Below are 19,980 nucleotides of genomic sequence, written 5' to 3' on the forward strand. Positions count from 1 at the left end.
GGGGAACAAAATATAACCAAAGAAATATTCATCTCCTTCTGGTATTCCCCCAGGGAGGTCCCCAGTGTTCTGGGTGAATAATTTGAAAGAGCTAGTTCAATGGGCAATTTTAGACTTACTATGGACTGAGAAGGGAGTAGTGAGAAAGCCTAACAAGCTCATGCCTCCCATTGTCCAACCGTTCAAACAACCGTGAGCCGGTGGAGTCCTCTTATTATCCCCACGGCTGAAAACATATCTAGGGGGTGTGCAGACAGGACCCAACCCTGACGGAAGGTTTAGAGAGGCATTTTTAGGTATAATAGGTGTTAAATTTTGGAACCAAGAGTTTGTGTGTGGGAGCTTACTTCCTCCTTCTTTACTGGCAGGCAGTTAATTTTTCCAAATCTTTTTTTTTTTTTTTAAGATTTTATTTATTTATTTGACAGAGAGAGATCACAAGTAGGCAGAGAGGCAGGCAGAGAGAGAGGAAGGGAAGCAGGCCCCCTGCTGAGCAGAGAGCCCGATGTGGGACTCGATCCCAGGACCCCGAGATCATGACCTGAGCCGAAGGCAGCGGCCCAACCCACTGAGCCACCCAGGCGCCCAATTTTTCCAAATCTTAATGAATGTTCTTTATTGATGTATTATGTTACAAACAGGGGTCTGATGATCTCCATCTAAAGAGTTGAAGCACTTCTCAATAAAATAGCTTAGAGCAGGTGATTCTGCAAAGACCATAACAGTAGAATTTTTACAATAGGTAGTTAATTTAGGGATTCCGTTCAGCCAATAGATATTTGTAAGTTTGTGTGTCTTCACTCCTGCTTTGAACATGATGTTTGATAAGGGGTTGAGTAAGGAAGAAACAGGAGACTGGATGGTGGCTTACTAGGTGAACCCAGTAAGTGACACAGGAAGTAAATCTATTGTTCAAGGGGATATATGCGTGAAACTATACACAGCGTTAACTGTAGGATTAGAATAACCATGCTGACCAAGGCTGTGGATGACTGTTCCAACAATTGTTCACATCAGCAGCAGTGAGTGAATAGTGCTCCAGGTTTCCCCTGAGTCAGTGGTCTACTGAAATTTCAAAGAAGTTATAATTAATCAAACTACAAGCTAGAGGCCACAAGATATAAGCCAGAGGCTAGAGTTCTGTGAGTTAGAGATATGTTGTCTCTAAGCTGCTTGGGACACGGTTATATTCTGTTTTCTCCACATCTTTGTCAGTACTGGTTATTTTCTGTTTTGTTTGTTTTACCACTATTCTGGTGGCTATATTCCTTGTGATATCTTTTGTGGGTTTTTAAAAGATATTTTTTATTCTTTATTAGAGAGAGAGAGAGCACAAGTGAGGGCAGAGGCAGAGGGAGAAGCAGACTGTCTACTAAGCAGAAACCCTGACGTGGGGCTCGATCACAAGACCCCAGAGACCATGACCAAAGCCGAAGGCAAACACTTAACTGAATGAGCCACCCAGGCATCCCTCTTTTGTGGTTTTTATTTTGTTTTATTTTGCTTTGTTTAAATATTTTATTTATTTATTTGACACAGAGACAGCGAGAGAGGGAACACAAGCAGAGGGAGTGGGAAAGGGAGAAGCAGGGCTTTCTTCCGAGCAGAGAGCTGGATGTGGGGCTTGATCTCAGGATCCTGGGATCATGACCTGAGCCAAGGGCAGATGCTTAATGACTGAGCCACCCAGGCACCCCCTTTTGTGGTTTTTGATTGGCATTTCCCTACTGCTTAATGACACTGAGCGTTCTTTCATGTGTTGATTGACCATTTGTGTATTTTTCTTTGAGAACTGTTCATTCAAATCTTTTGCCCCTCTTTTAATTGGGTTGTCTTATTGTTGAGTTATGAATTCTTAATATATTATGAATATAAGTTCCTTGTCATATTATATGATCTACAAATATTTTCTTCCAGCCCGTGGCTTTGTCTTTTACCATTGTTAGTGGTATTCTTTGAAGTGCACATATTTTTTAAAATGATGAAGTTCAGTTTATCAAATTTTTCTTTTATCACTTGTGCTTTGGTATTGAGTCTCAGAAGTCATTACCTAATCCAGATGATTTCATAAATTTCAATTTCTAAGTGTTCATTGCTAGTATATAAAAATACAACTTATTTTTGTGTATTGATTATACATCCAAAAACCTATTAAATTCACATATTAGCTCTAGCTCCTTGTTTGTAGATTCCTTCAGAATTTTATATAGATAATCATGTTATCTGCAAATAAAGTTTTACTTCTTTCTTTCCTATCTAAATACCTTTTATTTATTTTTCTTTAAAGCTCTTGCTCTTAATATTAGTTTTTGTGCTTTTAGTCACTTGCTGGTATGAATCCAACACCTGGCTGCAATTTAATCTTGATTGACTAAAGTGTAAAATCTTACTGACTCATGTGTTTGTATACATTTTCCTTTGGGAGACACTCAGGATTCTTTGGCATCAGTTTCTTGTAATGAATCAAGGAAATCCAAGGTTTCCTGGGTAACTGGACTCAATCATTAGATGGATATTTAGATTGTAAATAATATAATGGGCCAGACAGCCATAAATCTAAGATCCCCTATCAAATTGTCTCTATGATAGAAGTGGAGTTTTCAATCTCTGCTGAAATAATAATAAGGGTGCTTTCATAGGAGCTAGATTTTTTAACCAATTATTTAGAGGAATAGAACTTTAAAGATCTCTATGGAGCATATAATGTATATTGGAAAGTTGTCTCACTGCCACAGATTTTATAAATGAGATCTGCATCTCTTTTGCTTTAAATCTATCTTAAACATCACAGTACTACAGATAGCATTGCCTGGTGATGTCAAAATGTTACCACACACTATTTGACAATTTCTGGGACTATTTTAGTAGAAAAACTGATCGTCCATGGTCAACCACAGGTATGGGATTTGTGCTACAAAAGCATACTGGCCACTACCTGAAAATTGGGCAAGGATCGTAGCTCGGTAAAGTGTTGCGAGACATCAATCTGGGTTCATTTTAGACGTCAATACCCCTCTTAGAAAAATAAATATATAGATAATTACATGAGCAGAAAACTGGAGCTTGATTTAAGATCCAAACCCTATCTGCTCAAGGGGAATTCTGGACCGCTTTCTTTTCCCCTTAGTTCTCTCGAATACATGTTCTCCGAAAGGCCCAGAACATTGGGAGGATTCTACACGCTATGGGGTAGAGAATAGATAATATATGTAAGGTCTTTTACCAAATTGACATCCTATAATTCTGCAGATAAGTAAATAGATTTCCCGTAAAAGCCGAACTATACTGTTAGTTGATTGTTTTAGGTTAATGTCAGGTTTCCTATAGCTGTTCTTATCTCATGGGGTATGTGAATGAAAAGACTGTGATGGATAAAGAACAGGTTTTGTATGCAAATGAGCTGGAGTTAAATTCCAATTCTGCCTACTGTGGCCTTGGGTAAATTACTTAATTGCATTAAAACTTAATTTCATTTCGTATTTTAGTAGTCAGAATTAAGTAAATCAACTTTTGAATAGTTTTAGTATAGTGTTTGGAATATGGAAATTATTGAATAAATGTTAGTTCCCTTTTTCTTTTCCAATCATATGCCTTTCATTGGTTAATCCCATTTATGAGAAATCTGGTTGCCCATTACCATCACTGCCCACATACTGAAGTTTAATATCTATTACTGTACAAATGCCGAAAAAAGATGTGAACTGCTTCTGAGAGACCAGACTTATAAACTGAAATTATTGAACAAAAGAGGAGGGAGAGTTAGATACTGAACATCCTATCTGACTATCCACAAATTTCTCACTGTCCTTTTGAGCTACAGGTAGTTTATTAAAACTAATCCATTCACTCTTTATATTAACAAGGATAAATTTTTCAGATTAGTTGCCGAGGCGGAAAGTGAAGAGCAAGTCACCGAGGAATTTATCACCAGCTCCGAGGGAAAAGGGGATAAACAAGGTGAAGATTCACTTGGGAGGAGAGTCCGGGCAACTCCAAGCAGACCACCCACCTAGAGGAAGTGGACGTGGCATGCTTCATGCCACTGAGGGAAGGAAGAGGATGTTTACCTATATGATGCCCATTTTGCCTACTTACAACTACCTGTAAAATGCCTTTGCATTTAAAGTTTACAACAAACCTGTGAGGTAGTAGTAACTACATTTTATAAACCAATAGTGACACTCAAAGGATTGAGTCCTTTATACTTAGTTTGGAAGTAATAGTGCTAGTATTTAAATCCCTGGCTGTCTAGGTCGAAAGGCCAGGAGGGTTCTTAGCACTATACTATTGGTATCCTTGAAGAATTTTCCCTAAAGAACAGCCATCAGGGTCTAGGATTTAAGCAAGTGCCTGCTTTCTAAATGGTAATTCTGTGCCCTGGACCTTAGTAAGAATTTGAAATTGTCTTCCACCCCCATTAAAACATGCAGGTGAGAATTGGGCTCATTATAATTGAATCACTTTATCAACTCACTTGAGAAATAATTTCTCTCGAGTAGTCTGGGAGGGATTAAAAAATCAAAGTACACAAAATAACCTGAAAACAGTTTTGATTGCCAGCAATTGTATCCGAGAATTTTTAAGATTCAATTCAAATGTGTTGTTCATTACTGGATTTATTCTGGGTGGCATTACCAATGTGTGTGCCTGCATGTGGAGTTACTTTTAACTGGAAGAGGGCTCTGATTTCTGTGTAAACACTTCAGGCCAAAAGACAGCAATTAAGAAGAGCAATCCAGACAATCATTTGAAACACCAGTCTGGAGAGGAAGAATGTTAACAAAACAGATCATAACTTTGACCTATATTAGAACACCATGCTTCATATTGGCTACAAACTTTGAGCCCTTCTTGCTAAAATCACACAGTTACCCAGCAGGAATGGTATCATTCCAAATCACTGTTGTTAATATACCTACTTATTATCCAAACAACCCTGAAACAGGAAACCTGAAATTGCTGTTTTGGGTGGTGCTTCCTGCTGCCAGGAGGTGGTGTGTTTGACTTAAAAGACAGCAAACCGCAGTTAGATTAAAAATTTAGATCAAAACATTTATGTGACTGAGACACTGAGGAAAAGAATTCTGTTTGGTAGCAAACAGCCTACTTCTTCTAAAATGTATGCTGATTCAAGTTTAAAAATTGATGTAAAAAGACTGGTCAGGCAAACTAATATAAGGAATATTTTGGTGTACACAGTGAAAACTTCATTCAGAAATTTATTTATACTGCTGATAGCATAGTAGATGCTTAATAAATACTTACTGATCATGGAATCAGACACTAGTAATGGTCATATACTTATTTTGCACAGTATTCTCATTATGACTCATACACAAGAAGTGATCAATTAGATGGGCTAATTTGTTTTGCAAATAAGTATATTCCAAAGTATTTGAATATTACTGAGAATTATAGAAAAAAGCCTATGGAACAGAAAAGAAAAATGAGCACAGAGAGGGTCATTAAAGAAGAAAGTGAAAACAACAAATCTGAGGTATATATGGAAGAAGTAACAAGATCGTGAGTAGAGTAGGAATAGTTAAGATACAAAGTTAGTTCGAGAAAAGATAATTACTTCTATTTCATGCATTCAAATGTTTTTTAGGAGTTAGGGAAAAAGAATTTGGGGGAATCGAGTCTCTTGGTAGCCTGTATTCCTTGAAGGGACTAATTGTGACATATTTTAAGCTGTGCTGGCCAGTATTGAAGCCACTAGTCACATGTGACCATGAACACTCGAAATATGGCTAGTAAGTACAACTGAAATGTGATGTAAGTGTAAAATATAGAGTCGACTGTTGAACATAGCGTGTGTTGGGGCACCGACCTCCGCATGCAGTCAAAAATCCATGTATAGCTTTTGACTCATCAAAAAACTTTACTAATAACCTACTATTGACCAGAAGGCTTACTGATAACATAAATAGTCAGTTAACACATAGGCATAACACTAAGGCATCAAGTGGTTAAGTCAGTTAAGCATCTGCCTTTGGCTCAGGGATTGAGCCCCAAGTGGGACTCCCTGCTCTGTGGAGGGTCTGCCTCTCCCTTTACCCTTTACCCTTCCCCCTGCTTGTGCTCTAAATCTTGTTCACTCTGTCTCTGTCGATGAAAAAAAGAAGGAAGAAAAAAAGAAGGAAGGAAGGAAGGAAAAGGGAGGGAGGGAGGGGTGGAGGGAGGAAGAAAAAAGGAGGGAAGAAAGGAAGAAAGGAAGAAAATCTGACTCATGTAAAAGGTAGAAAGGATTACCAGAAGTTCAATGTGACTAACCCAGGGAGGAATGAGTTGTTGTAAAGAGCAATTTAGTCCATCAATGTGTGTCAGTTCTGGGTGAGCGCTAATGTAAGAATGAATGCCATTTTGTAGGGCCAGGTTTATCAGTATTACTGTAGAGCAGAGTATTATTACTTTTCTTTTCTTTTTTTTTTTTTTAAAGATTTTATTTATTTATTTGACAGAGAGATCACAAGCAGGCAGAGAGGCAGGCAGAGAGAGAGAGAGGAGGAAGCAGGCTCCCCGCTGAGCAGAGAGCCCGATGCGGGACTCGATCCCAGGACCCTGAGATCATGACCTGAGCTGAAGGCAGAGGCTTAACCCACTGAGCCACCCAGGCGCCCTATTACTTTTCTAATTCAATAATGCCATTCTTTATTTTCACTTATATGTCTTTGGGGGTTCAATAGCCCTAACTTTGGAGGCAATAGTTTAGGAGACAAAGCAATACAGTTTTGTGAAGTCTTTTGATAGTACAGATGTAGCCTAACTCTCAATCACCTCCGTCTTAATGGATGGTTGTTTCTAATTAGGAGTGCCTCAAAACACACTATCATGAATATTCCTATAGAAGAATCCCAAAAGTGAGAAAATTTGATCAAAGAGTTATTTTTCAAAGAGTTGTAGTAATGCATGCACCCAGTAGACAAGAATGTGCATTTTACCACAATACCCCCCCCCCCCCAGTATTAGTGGTTATGACTTGTTTCAATATTTGCCACTCCAAGAAAGGAAAATTGGTGTACTGTGTTTAACTGTGGAAAATAGGAAATAACGTGTTTATCAATAAGGAAATGTTTAAATAAGTTATGATACTTTAGGATCTGATACATTCGATACACTGTACAGGAACTAAACATAAAGATGTAGGTCAGTAGGTACTCAAATGAAATATTAAAAAAAAACTGTAGAAGGACTATAAATTGTATCATTTAAAAATATGTGTATGTGCCTGGCATACAAAGTTTCCAGATGGACAGTAGACTGTAACAAGTTACCTCTGGTAGTCAGATTGGTGAATGGAGATGTGAAGAGACTTTTTAATCTTCTGCTTTATAACCAGTTGAATTTTTAAAATAAAAACATGTATTACTCTTGCAATTTTAATTGTTTTTTAAAAGAAATTGCTAGAAGTTGTATGTTCTAGATACAGAATCAGACTTGATAAATGTATAAAAGTATACCGTTTGAACAGTCTGTCTCCATTCATTCATATATTCATTCAATAATTATATGGTAATGGTTTGACCACACATTTTATCATCCATGATATGTTGTATTATTTAATGTCATTATTTAATGTCTTATTTAATGTATTTAATATGGCCACATTGCATACATTGCTCCTTCAAGTACTTTGAAGGCAGAAATGATGTCATATTTTCCTATGTCTCTCATAATTCTTGGCAACTTCCCACCATTAAATTTCATCCTTCACAGGAATTAAATTCTCAAGTTAATCTGAAAGAAAAAGTTAAATATTCAAATTGCCCTTGAAAAGCCCCCAAGACAATCATAAAATATAAAAAATATGATTTTTTTTATAACTGTATAGGCTAAGTTTTGTTTTAACTTATTTTAACTTAACTTTTGTTTTAGTGTTTTCCTCTGAGTTTTCCTTACTCAGTAGTTCTTCTTTTTGGACTCTAAATAGATTCCATTTCTTCCACCAAGATGTTGACAAAGTTATCACTAGCAGCCTGCCATCAGCCAGACCAATGATATTGATTTCTCATCCACAATGGAAGGTCCCTTAAAGTCACAGACATATTTTTTTCACAGAGGACTAGCCAGGCTTTATTGTATAAATTGTCTAGGGCTTGTGTTTATTATTTACTATCTAGTAATACACATTGCCTACTACCAGCTTCTGCTACTCTTCTTTCTTGTTATTATTGAGTGGAATATCAGGTGATTTGCACTTTTTAAACTGTTACCCCCTACCAAGAGTGTATATAGATGATTTTTTAATACAATCAAGTATTCAAGTAATGCTATAGCATTTCATTAACAAAGAGGACCTGCAATAAATACCCACTGACTAAATCAAAGAGCCTAAGTAATTAGACTTAAGAACATTTTAAAGAAAATATTCAGGGGCACCTTAGTGGCTCAGTGGCTTAAGCCTCTGCCTTCAGCTTCGGTCATGGTCTCAGGGTCCTGGAATCAAGTCCTGCATTGGGCTCTCTGCTTGGCAGAGAGCATATTTCCCTCTCTCTCTCTGACTGCCTACTTGTGATCTCTCTCTCTCTCTCTCTGTCTGTCAAATAAATAAATAAAATCTTTTAAAAATATACATTAAAAAAAAGAAAATATTCACTACAGGATATATTTAAATCTAACAAATCAGGCCATCAAACTGTGCATTCAGATACCTAATAAATTTTTTAAATTAAGTAAAATACATTGATATGAGTATTCTTCTTACTAAAAGCTAAAAAACTGAAGGGGAAAAAAAACCCCACAAAAGTGTCTTATTTAGTTTCCAATAACCCCTCATTAATCTGAATTAACTGAGAACTGCCCCATAGAAAATTTGAATCATATCTAATATAACCTTCTCTCTTCCCTGCTATCCTCCTCCTGTTCACACTATATGTTGCAGCAAAGACAAAAACACTTCTGGGACCAATGGTCATCAGTTCACACACAAGAGCCAGCACAAAGTGCTTTGGCAGAAGAGCTCCTAGAACTTACTTTGAAAGGTTCTTATCACAAGCAACATGACTGACAAGAACAATAAAATGCCTAGAAATAAATTTTTTTAAAGTACAGGATATGTAAATAATCGGAGAATATAAATGATTTCAATATTTACAAATGGAAGATGAATATTTAAGAATGGTTTAGAGAAAGAAGAGTAGCAGAAGCTGGTAGTAGGCAATGTGTCTTACTAGATAGTAAAACTTAACACAAAACTATTATGATCAAGGAGTTGTAATGGAAAAAATTATTAGCATAAAAAGATAAATACATAGAGAATGCAGAAAAACTCAACTGTACTTAGAATATTAGTATAAGGATGACATTTCAGTTTAGTGGGCAAGGAATATTTTCATTCATTATTTGGCAAGAGAAGGCAATAACTGGCTATCTATCTGGAAGATAAAAAGTTAGGTGTCTACCTGGCACCATATATGGCAGATAAATTCTACAAGAATTATAGGTTGAAATATAAAAAATATAACAAAAGTGTATTGGGAGAAAAATTAGAAGAATAACTGTGACTTTAGGTAAAAGAGATTTCTTAAGGAAGGAAGGAAACTTAGAAGCCATAAAATAGAAGATGCATAAGCCATGCCAACACTTCAGAATAAAAATTATTTTAAGCTGAAGGCAACTGAGAAACAAACACAGGAAGAACTCTACCTTCCCCCATCTAACAAAAGCAGGGCATAAATTTCCCTTTGTGAAGATGTTCCTTTCTTCTCTAGTACCCAAAGGAGGAGAACATCCCTTAGCACTGGAGATGGAGATGGCACTGGCATAAAAAAGTCTTACTAAATAACATTTATCTACCGTTAGTTTCCCCCATTCCTACAATTTACCACTCCTGGAAACCAAAACTCATCTTCCTTTGTCTAGTCATTTCACAATTTATTCTCCTTCATTAAAATAGCATAGAGGCTCTCAAGCCTAACCACTTCTTTGAGTTTTTACTTTTTTCTGTGGACCTGATTGTCTTGGGGGCTTTTCAAGGGCAATTTGAATATTTAACTTTTTCTTTCAGATTAACTTGAGAATTTAATTCCTGTGAAGGATGAAATTTAATGGTGGGAAGTTGCCAAGAATTATGAGAGACATAGGAAAATATGACATCATTTCTGCCTTCAAAGTACTTGAAGGAGCAATGTATGCAATGTGGCCATATTAAATACATTAAATAAGACATTAAATAATGACATTAAATAATACAACATATCATGGATGATAAAATGTGTGGTCAAACCATTACCATATAATTATTGAATGAATATATGAATGAATGGAGACAGACTGTTCAAACGGTATACTTTTATACATTTATCAAGTCTGATTCTGTATCTAGAACATACAACTTCTAGCAATTTCTTTTAAAAAACAATTAAAATTGCAAGAGTAATACATGTTTTTATTTTAAAAATTCAACTGGTTATAAAGCAGAAGATTAAAAAGTCTCTTCACATCTCCATTCACCAATCTGACTACCAGAGGTAACTTGTTACAGTCTACTGTCCATCTGGAAACTTTGTATGCCAGGCACATACACATATTTTTAAATGATACAATTTATAGTCCTTCTACAGTTTTTTTTTAATATTTCATTTGAGTACCTACTGACCTACATCTTTATGTTTAGTTCCTGTACAGTGTATCGAATGTATCAGATCCTAAAGTATCATAACTTATTTAAACATTTCCTTATTGATAAACACGTTATTTCCTATTTTCCACAGTTAAACACAGTACACCCGTTAATAGCTTTATACTCCCTTCTGTCAGATTATCTGTAAAACAAATTCATAGAAATCTAATCTTCCAAATTGTAGTCTTGACAGAAGCCTAAGGTGTTCCGTCACGGCTCGGTTTGAAATGATCTGTTTAGGTAAATCAGTACTATTAGATGTGAGGATTATCTGGTGGTAACGTCAAAATCAGAGTTGTTTCGTTTCCTTTTTAGAGGGGTTTGGCGCTAAAAAATGTTCAGTCTTTTCTTTCCTTTCTTATAGATTCCCCCCCCCCCCCCCCCCCCCCCCCCGCTTCAGAAGCAGTGGTTGGTAAAGGAAAATGCCACTGTTCTCCGAAGAATCTCACAGGACAACTACGTAATAATATGTAAAATAGTCTCTTATCGGAGGCGGGGGGGAAAAGATTTGTCGCCTTCTAACACTTACCCTCAAGTGTTTTATTTGGTACCGGGAACTCGTTGGACCACCACTTACTTTCACAGTTTGTGATTGGAGTAAGCGTGATTGGTGCACTTGGCTTTTTTGTCTTCCTCAAAGAGGGGAGGGGAGGTTAAATGTTCTGACTGTGCGGGAATTGAGGCGGCCCGGGGAAAAAGGGTTGGCGCAGGGTTTGTTTTTTCCTCTTGGCTGTAGTTGTTTGCGCGGGGGGCGAAGGGAGGAGTAAAAACGTCAGGGCCCCATTAGTGCTTTTATTCTCTCCAGTCCTTGAAGGAACTAAACTTCAGTGCGTCTCTGTCCATTTCGTAAACAAGAATATCCTTTCAAGAGTCACCGGGCAGAAACGCCGACTCTACGTCAGGTCTCTTCTGTGACCTGTGAAGTAAGTACCCAGACAAAAGACACTGAAGCGCAAGCAGCGCAACAGAGCTATCGCACTCCTCCCAGAGAAATGCGGGGCGCGTTTCACCCACCCCCATGTCCCGCGTAGCCGCGGGCCCCGCCCCACAGGAGGCGGAGCCTAGCGCACCTTCCGGATTGCAGGCGGAAGTAGACGAATTTGAATCTTGTGGACCGTTGGATGGGGCTGCTCGCGGTCGGCTTTACGGCTCCCCGAAAGAAGGGAAAAGTGACACGACCGTTCTGGAACTTCTGCCCAGCGCGCCTTGGTGAGTGAATAGAGAACGGGAAGTAACTGAGTATTCCAGGGACAGAATTCGGGCCGTTGGATGGGACAGGGGTCGAGAGGCGGGACAGCGCAGCGGAGGCCTCCGTGTGCCTTTGGGGGTGTCGGGTGGTGGGGTGGGGCTGGAATTCGGGGCGCTGGGAAGCGTCTCCCAGGACGGCGCGCACGAGCCAACCCGGAACGTACTGAGGATTCCGAGGTCTCCCGCCCCCGAGATTAAGCCTTGTTTAACCTTTCTGGTAAACACAGTTTAGTATTTCCGCCAGTTGGACTCGAATGCTGAAGCTGAACAGTAGTTAGATCTAATTGCGAAAGCGTGACGGCAGGTAAGAGAATCTTCCTTTATTAAAGATGGAAGGTTGGGGCAGGTTTAGAATGAGGAGATGCTGTACTGTACCTGGCTCCGAGTTCCTCCTAAGAGGGATACTCAGAGTAGTCTTTATTACTCTGGACCGCAGGGGAGTGACAGTCTTTGAAATGCCCGGTGGGGATTTAAACTGAAATCTGAGCATCCTTTGTATATAAAACCCGGATATTTTTCTTTCACGATCGACATTTTTCTTGTACCGCAAAAATCCGAGGCTCTTGGTCATTTAAACTGACTACAGTAACAGCCGTAAGTCATAAAGGTTTTAGTTTGGTAACAATAGGGATAAGGTTTAGCTAATTCCACGGATCTGCCTTTTCACATCCTCCATTCATTGGCCAACAGGGTTATTGTGGGGTTATTATGGAAGCATTCTACTAATGTTTCCAGAATTGGATTTTCTTTATTTTTTGTTTGTTTTGGGGTTTTGTTGTTGTTGTTGTTTGTTTTATTTTATTTTATTTTATTTTTATTTATTTATTTTTTTGGTGATGAACTACCTCAAATCTCAAACGCTGTTTAACCACATAGCAAAGTCTGCCTTCTTCTGGAATAGTTTAAATGTGTACCCTACATCTAAAATATAAATGAGTTTAAATGTATAGAAATTTCACATCTTGCCTTATTGAACAATCAGACTAATACTGTGTTGTTTTATAGAAACCGGTATTTTCTATAAAATATCGGTTCTATAAAATTTTTTAAGATTTTAACACCAAGGTATCGTACCATAAAAAATGTATAAATATCTTTTAAAAAGTAGACATTTCTCATCTATTACTGGCTGCTCCTACTTTCCCATCCCTGCTAGTGAACTTTTGTTTCATTATTAGCCAGGAAAAATAGATTTAAATATTCAGTATTTATTATTGTCGAGATTTGTGTAAGATTGCAGTGGAGACATTAGCTGTATTTTCCTAAGAATTGCAGACAGCTGTTCTGCTCATTTTACGCGAGCTACCAGGAAATAGTAATTTAAAAAAATTAATTTCTACATTTTAATATGTTTCTTCGCCTTACCTGGACTTTTTCATTTATATTTGTTCTATCTACCTAAATCATTAGCGAATTTCAAATTTTATTGTGTACATATTACCTTGAAGGGTTCGTTAGGTGCTGATGCCTACACTTAAAAATAAAAGATTTATTTATTTAGGGGCACCTGGGTGGCTCAGTGGGTTAAAGCCTCTGCATTTGGCTCAGGTCATGATCTCAGGGTCCTTGGGATTGAGCCCTGCATGGGTCTCGCTGCTCAGCAGGGAGCCTGCTTCCTCCCTCTCTCTCTGCCCGCCTCTTTGCCTACTTGTGATCTCTGTCAAATAAATAAATGAAATCTTTAAAAAAAAAAAAAATAAAGATTTATTTATTTGAAAGTGAGAAAGTTCCAAGCAGACTCCATGCCCAGTGCAGAGCCCATTGTGGCCTTGATCTCCCAGCCCATAAGATCACCACCTGAGTAAAAACCAAGAGTCAGCAGCCCAACCAACTACTTTCCGCTGACAAGAGTTTTAAGAGCACTGACTTGATATTTCCTAGAGAGGCATTATAATATACTGTTAAGGGCAGGGAACTGGAGTCAGATTGCCTCAGTTCAAATTTCATCTCCACCAGTTGGTAGTTGTATGACCCAAGCAAGCTGCTTTATCGTTCTGTGTTTCAAATCCCTGACCTGTGTTAATGGGATAATAACAATACCTACCTTGTAGGATTATTGTGAGAGTCAAATGACTCAACACATAAAAAAATCTTAGTGTGTGGCACATAGTAAATGATACATATATCTTCAATTATATTGAGTTACTTAGCATTGTACAAGCTACATTACATACATTATCTCAATCTTCACATACAACATTGCAATATTTACTATTTTCAGATAAGAAAATGGAGGTTACGAGGGTTCAGTCCTTACACAACTACCAAAATGTTTGAACCAGGTTCAGAAACTATATTTAATTATAAAGTTTATGTCTCTTTTTTTATCATTATTATTTTAAATAATGCTTCCAGCCTCTCAGCAGTCCATCCTTCCAAATACTGCCTTTTACAAATCTCTGATCACTCCTCTTTGTCTACCACATATAATTCAGGATTTCTTAACTTTTTCATTTTTCACAAAGCCTTGTCAGTCTGGTTCCAACCTCTGTTTGCAAGGTTCATAATACTCCACCACTCTTTTCCAACCTGTGATGTTTCTATCTATACTAGTACCATTGTCCAAATCTGTTCTCTCTCATTTTTATATATATATACTTTGCCATCAACTTTTTTAGGCCCCTGTAAGATTTTACCCAATGTGTTTCCAGTACTTGCCTAGACTTCCCCAGGCGGAGTGTTTCCTCAGTGCAGTTTAGTTGTAAACATAGCACTAGACTGAGAGCTCTTGTCCTCTTTTTTATATCTGCAATTCTTGGTATGGGAACAGTGAGTGTCTTTGTACTCTGAAACTGTATATGTTTCGTCAGTGCTTGTTATTTTAACAATTTAACACATTGTGTCTTGTGAGATCCTGAGGAAGGTTGTTTTGTTTTGTTTTTAAACTTTTTTTCTGAAGTGATTGAATGTAATTCTGGATAGTTTAGTAGAGATTTTAGTGATACCATATGGTTTGTAAATTTCACAAATACAGAAAAACATGTATAGAAATTGTAGGTTCAGAAGACATTTCAAGTGGTAAAAAAAAATTGCAAGTACTATTTACTAACATTCACAGAACTCCAGATGCTTTATACATGCTTTCTCAATTATTCCTTATAGCGACTTTACTATTATCCCCATATTAAGATGAAGAAACTAGTCATAAAAGATTTAGTAATTAAAAAAATTTTTTTTTGCATTTAATTTTCTCCTGGTGGAATTTTTTTAGAGTAAGAATAAATGTTTAGTGTAATTAGTTAACTATATAATCGAGAGGTACATACATGAGTATTCATTTCTATGTTAATTCAATTCTAAATTAAGAAAATATTGGGGAGTGAAAAAACAGCAAAATTTGCCTTTCCTTTTGAGTTTGAATAGCTGTTACTTGATCTCTTTGCCCATAATAATTTCTTTAAAAAGCTGCCCCCAAAATATAGGGACATCATTCTAAAGACCATTGGGTAGGGTTTAGTCTAAGGAACTTATGATCCTAATATGCTCCCATTCCACACACCTTCTCCAGCCAAAGTAGTACCAGATATTTGAATAAGAGCTGAATATCTAGACCACTCACATTATTTCTTCTTGAATTTTGGAATTGAAATACCAAAAACTACTGGAGCCAAGCCAGAAAGGTCCTTATACTGCTGAGATCACAGTGGAATCATGAATAAGAAAGTGTGGCATATGAAGCCAATAAACAGTGGGGGAGGGCAACGTGTTTTCCAGAGACTAGTTATAAAAGTCAGTCAAACTGGGGCATCTGGGTGGCACAGTCGTTAAGAGTCTGCCTTTGGCTCAGGTCATGATCACAGAGTTCTAGGTTCAAGCCCCAAATCACACTTGGCTCCCTGCTTAGCAGGAAGCCTGTATCTCCCTTTCCCACTCCCCCTGCTTGTGTTTCCTCTCTTGCTCTGTCTGTCTCTCTGTCAAGTAAATAAAATCTTTCTTTTTTTTTTTTTTTTTTTTAAAGATTTTATTTATTTGACAGATCTCAAGTAGGCAGAGAGGTAGGCAGAGAGAGGAAGGAAGGGAAGCAGGCTCCCTACTGAGCAGACAGCCCTATGTCAATGTTATGCTCAATCCCAGGACCCTGGGATCATGACCTGAGCCGAAAGCAGAGGCTTTAACCCACTGAGCCACCCAGGCGCCCCAAGTAAATAAAATCTTAAAAAAAAAAAAAAAAAGAAGTCAGTAAAACATAACTTTATTGCTTTTCCTTTTGTTGTTAAGACTATTTTTTTAGAGTAGTTTAAGCTTGATAGCAAAAATGAGGGAAAGATAATGATTTTCCCCACACATGCATAGCCTCTCCCGTTATCTATATACCCCACTAGAGTGGTACATTTGTTGAAATTGTTGAACCTACACTGACACGTGATAAGTACTCAAAATTTGTAGTTGAAATTACAGTTCACTTTTGATTTTGTACATTGTTTGGATCTGGAAAATGGATAATGACAAGTGTCCATCATTTTGATATCATACAGAGTATTTTCACTGTTGTGAAGATCCTCTACACTCCACTTTTCCCAACCACTGATCTTTCTATTGTCTTCAGAGTTGTGTCCTTTCCAGAATATCCGATAATTGGAATCAAACGGTTTGTAGCCTTTTCAGATTGCATTCTTTCACTTTGTAAAAGTGTAAAAGTGCATTGAAGTTTTCTCCACATAATTACATGGCTTGTTAGCTCATTTCTTTTGATCCATAGTTTGTCTGGATGATCCATAGTTTCCATTAACCTACTGAAGGACATCTTAGTTGCTTCTAAAGGTTGGCATTTGTGAATAAAGATGCTGTGAACACATGAACGCTTTGACTTTGACGTAAGTTTTGACCTCCTTTGGGTAATTACCAAGGAGCATGATTGCATAACTGAGGTAAATTCCACTTATTGTAGTGTATAGTTTTTTAAATAAATTGTTAGACTTGATCTGCTAATATTTTGTTGAGGTTTTTTGCATCCGTGAGAGATAATGGTCTGAAATTCTTTTGTGATGTCTTTGACATTGGTATGAGGGTAACGATGATAGTTTATAACTTCCTAAACTAGGAAGTATTCCTTCTGCTTCTATCTTCTGAAAGAGGTTGTAGAGAATTGGTATAATTTCTTCCTCAAATGTTTGGTAGGATTCACCAACCAACCCATCTGGGCCCGGTGCTTTCTGTTTTGGAAAGTGATTAATTACTGATTCAGTTTCTCTGATACAGTCCTAGTCAGAGCATTTATTTCTCCTTGTGTGAGTTTTGGCAAATTGTCTTTCAAGGAATTGGCCCATTTCATCTGGATTTGTGTGCATAGAGTTCACGGTATTATTTTATTTTATATATATATATATATTTTTTTTTTTTATTTGGCAGAGAGAGAGAGATCACAAGTAGGCAGAGAGGCAGGCAGAGGGGGAGGGGGAAGCAGGCTCCCCACTGAGCAGAGAGCCCGATGCAGGGCTCGGTCCCAGGACTCTGGGATCATGACCTGAGCACAAGGCAGAGGCTTAACCCACTGAGCCACCCAGGCACCGCTATTTTATATATTTTTTAAAGATTTTATTTGTCAAAGAGAGAGAGAGAGAGAGTGCAAGCACAAGCAGGGGGAGTGGCAGGCAGAGGGAGAGGCAGGCTCCCTGCCTAGCAAGGAGCCCAATGTGGGACTCCATCCCAGGACCCTGGATTGTGACCTGAGCCAAAAGGCAGACACCTAACCGGCAGAGCCACCCAGGCATCTTCATCTCCTTTATGATATTTTTATATCATCACCTTCATGATATTTTTAATGTCATAGGATCTGTTATGATATCCCTTCTTTATTTCTTCAAATTACTAATATTGTGTCCTTTCTGATTTTTTTCTTAACATATCTAGAAATTTTTTTCTTAGTACATCTAGACTTCATGGATCTTGCCAAAGAACCAGCTTTGGTTTTGTTTCTCTAGTGATTTCTTGTTTTCAATTTCATTTATTTCTGCTCTAAATTTTATTACTTATTTTCTTCTACTTAATTTTGATTTAATTTCTGTTTATAGTTTTCTACAGTAGAAGCTTATATGAGTCATTTTAGATCTTTGATAATACCATTCAATGATCTAAGTTTCCCTCCAAGCCCTGCTTCACATCATCCCGCAAATTTTATTGAGTTGTGTTTTCATTTTCATTTAGTTCAAAATATTTTGTATTTTCTCTTGAGATTTCTTTTTTGATTCTTGTGTTATTTAAAATTGTGTTGTTTAATCTCTACATATTTTTCAGATTTCCCAGCTATTTTTCTGTTACTAATTTTTAGTTTAATTCCATTGTGGTCTGAGCAGACATTGATTTCTATTTTAAATTTGTTAAGGACTGTCTTATGGTCTAATATATGGTCTGTCTTGGCATATGCTCTATGTAAGCTTAAGAAGAATATGCATTCTGCTGTTGTAGGATAAAGTAGTTCATTCTATATAGTTGTTTCATGATGATGTTCAGCTCAACTATCAAATCAGTTTTTTACTGATTTTTCCTACTAGATCTGTCCATTTCTGGTAGAGCCATGTTTAAGTCTCCAACTGTGATTATGGATTTACTTGTTTCTCTTTACAGTGCAATTGGTTTTCGCTTCCCATAGTTTGCCTCACGTAATTTAACATAGTTAAACATAGTTCTTAGGTGTATACATATTAAGTATTGTTACATCTTCTTGGAGTTGATCCCTTTATCATTATTTAATGCCCTATTTATCCCTTGTAATTTCCTTATTTTAAAGTCTGCTTTGTCTGAAATTAATATAGCTACTCCTGCTTTCTTCTGATTAGTCTTAGCATGTTTTATTTTTCTTCATCCATTTATGTTTAATTAATATTTAAAGTGGATTTTTTGGTAGAAGACATATAGTTGGGTCTTATTTTTTGATCTGGCCTGACAAATCTGTCTTTTAATTGGTACATTTGGATTATTGACATTCAGCATGACTGTTGAGATAGTTGGATTAATGTCTACTCTATTTGTTACTGTTTTCTATTTGCTGCCTTTGTTTTTTGTTCCTATTTGTCTCCATTCTTTTTCTGCCTCTTGTGGTTTTAATTAATCATTTCATATGACTTTTTTTCTTAGGATATTAGCTATATTTCCTTTCTGACTTTTTAGTGGTTGTCCTAGAATGTGCAGTATGCATTTACAGCTAGAACAATAATTGAGCATTGTTGGTTTTGTTATTTTGACCAAACTGTTCTCTGTTAGGTCAATTAAGAATAAGGAAAATAAAAGTTTATTTTACATTCACTTATTCCTTATTTGATGATCTTTTTTTCTTTATGTAGATCTGAATTTCTGAATATTATGTTCTCTTTCAAGAATTTCTTTTAACATTTCTTATAAAGAGGGTCTACTGGCAACAAATTCAGTTTTTGTTAGAGAAATATCTTTCTTTTTTCTTTTTTTAAGAGGGAGTGTGTGCATGTGTGCAAGTTGGGGTTGGGGGGCAAAGGGAGAGGGAGAGAGGAAATCCCAAGCAGGCTCCATCCCAGCTCAGAATCTGATGCAGGGCTCCATCTCATGACCTTGAGATCATGACCTGAGCCAAAATCAAGTCAGATGCTTAACCAACTGAGCCACCCCAGTGCCCCTTCTTTTTCACTTTTGAAGGATAATTTTGCAAGATACAGAATTCTGGATTGGAATTTTTTTTTTCCTCAACACTTCTTGTCTGCATGGTTTCTGAGGTGACATCAGATGTAATTCCTTCCTTTGTTCCTTTGTAAGTAAGGTGTTGTTTATTTTTGATTTTCTGTAGTTTGAAATGAAATACCAAGGTATAGTTTTTTGGCATTTATTCTGTTTGTTGTTCTCTGAATATAGTGGATCTCTGGTTTGATGTTTGACAGTGACTTGTCATTAATTTTTTTTTAGCTTTTTTTTTTTTTTTTTTTTAGCTTTAACTCATGACCCCCAAATCAAGAATCATATGCTCTATCATTTGAGCCAGCCAGGCACTTATCATTAAAATTGTTTCAGATATTCCTTCTGTTCCTTCCTCTCTTACAGTATTCCCAAAATGTTTGTTACATTTTCTGTATTGTCCCAAGGTCCTTGGATATTTTGTTCTGTTTTTTTTTGTTTTATTTTTCTTTTTTCAATGTTTGTTCTCTTTG

The 19,980-nt window shown here is 37.0% G+C and overlaps 1 protein-coding gene and 1 long non-coding RNA gene across 3 annotated transcripts in view; one reads left to right on the forward strand and one right to left on the reverse strand.

The window, feature by feature from the left end:
- Positions 1 to 11,459: 11,459 nt before the first annotated feature.
- Positions 11,460 to 11,777, reverse strand: LOC131836429 (uncharacterized). Its single transcript, XR_009355602.1, has 2 exons — positions 11,692 to 11,777; positions 11,460 to 11,537 (listed from the first exon to the last, which is right to left on the reverse strand). It is a non-coding gene; the product is annotated as an uncharacterized LOC131836429 (long non-coding RNA).
- Positions 11,517 to 19,980, forward strand: part of G2E3 (G2/M-phase specific E3 ubiquitin protein ligase) — a 69,936-nt gene continuing 61,472 nt past the window's right edge. Inside the window, exon 1 of one of the 2 annotated variants that reach the window (XM_059181825.1) lies at positions 11,517 to 11,830. In XM_059181825.1, coding sequence (XP_059037808.1) covers positions 11,640 to 11,830 — 191 coding nt within the window. In that variant the 5' untranslated portion in view covers positions 11,517 to 11,639. The remainder of the gene's footprint in view (positions 11,831 to 19,980) is intronic. The other variant, XM_059181826.1, reaches the window with a different exon arrangement.

Source organism: Mustela lutreola, chromosome 7 (assembly GCF_030435805.1).
Source record: "Mustela lutreola isolate mMusLut2 chromosome 7, mMusLut2.pri, whole genome shotgun sequence".
In the NCBI taxonomy this organism is placed as follows: Eukaryota; Metazoa; Chordata; class Mammalia; order Carnivora; family Mustelidae; genus Mustela; species Mustela lutreola.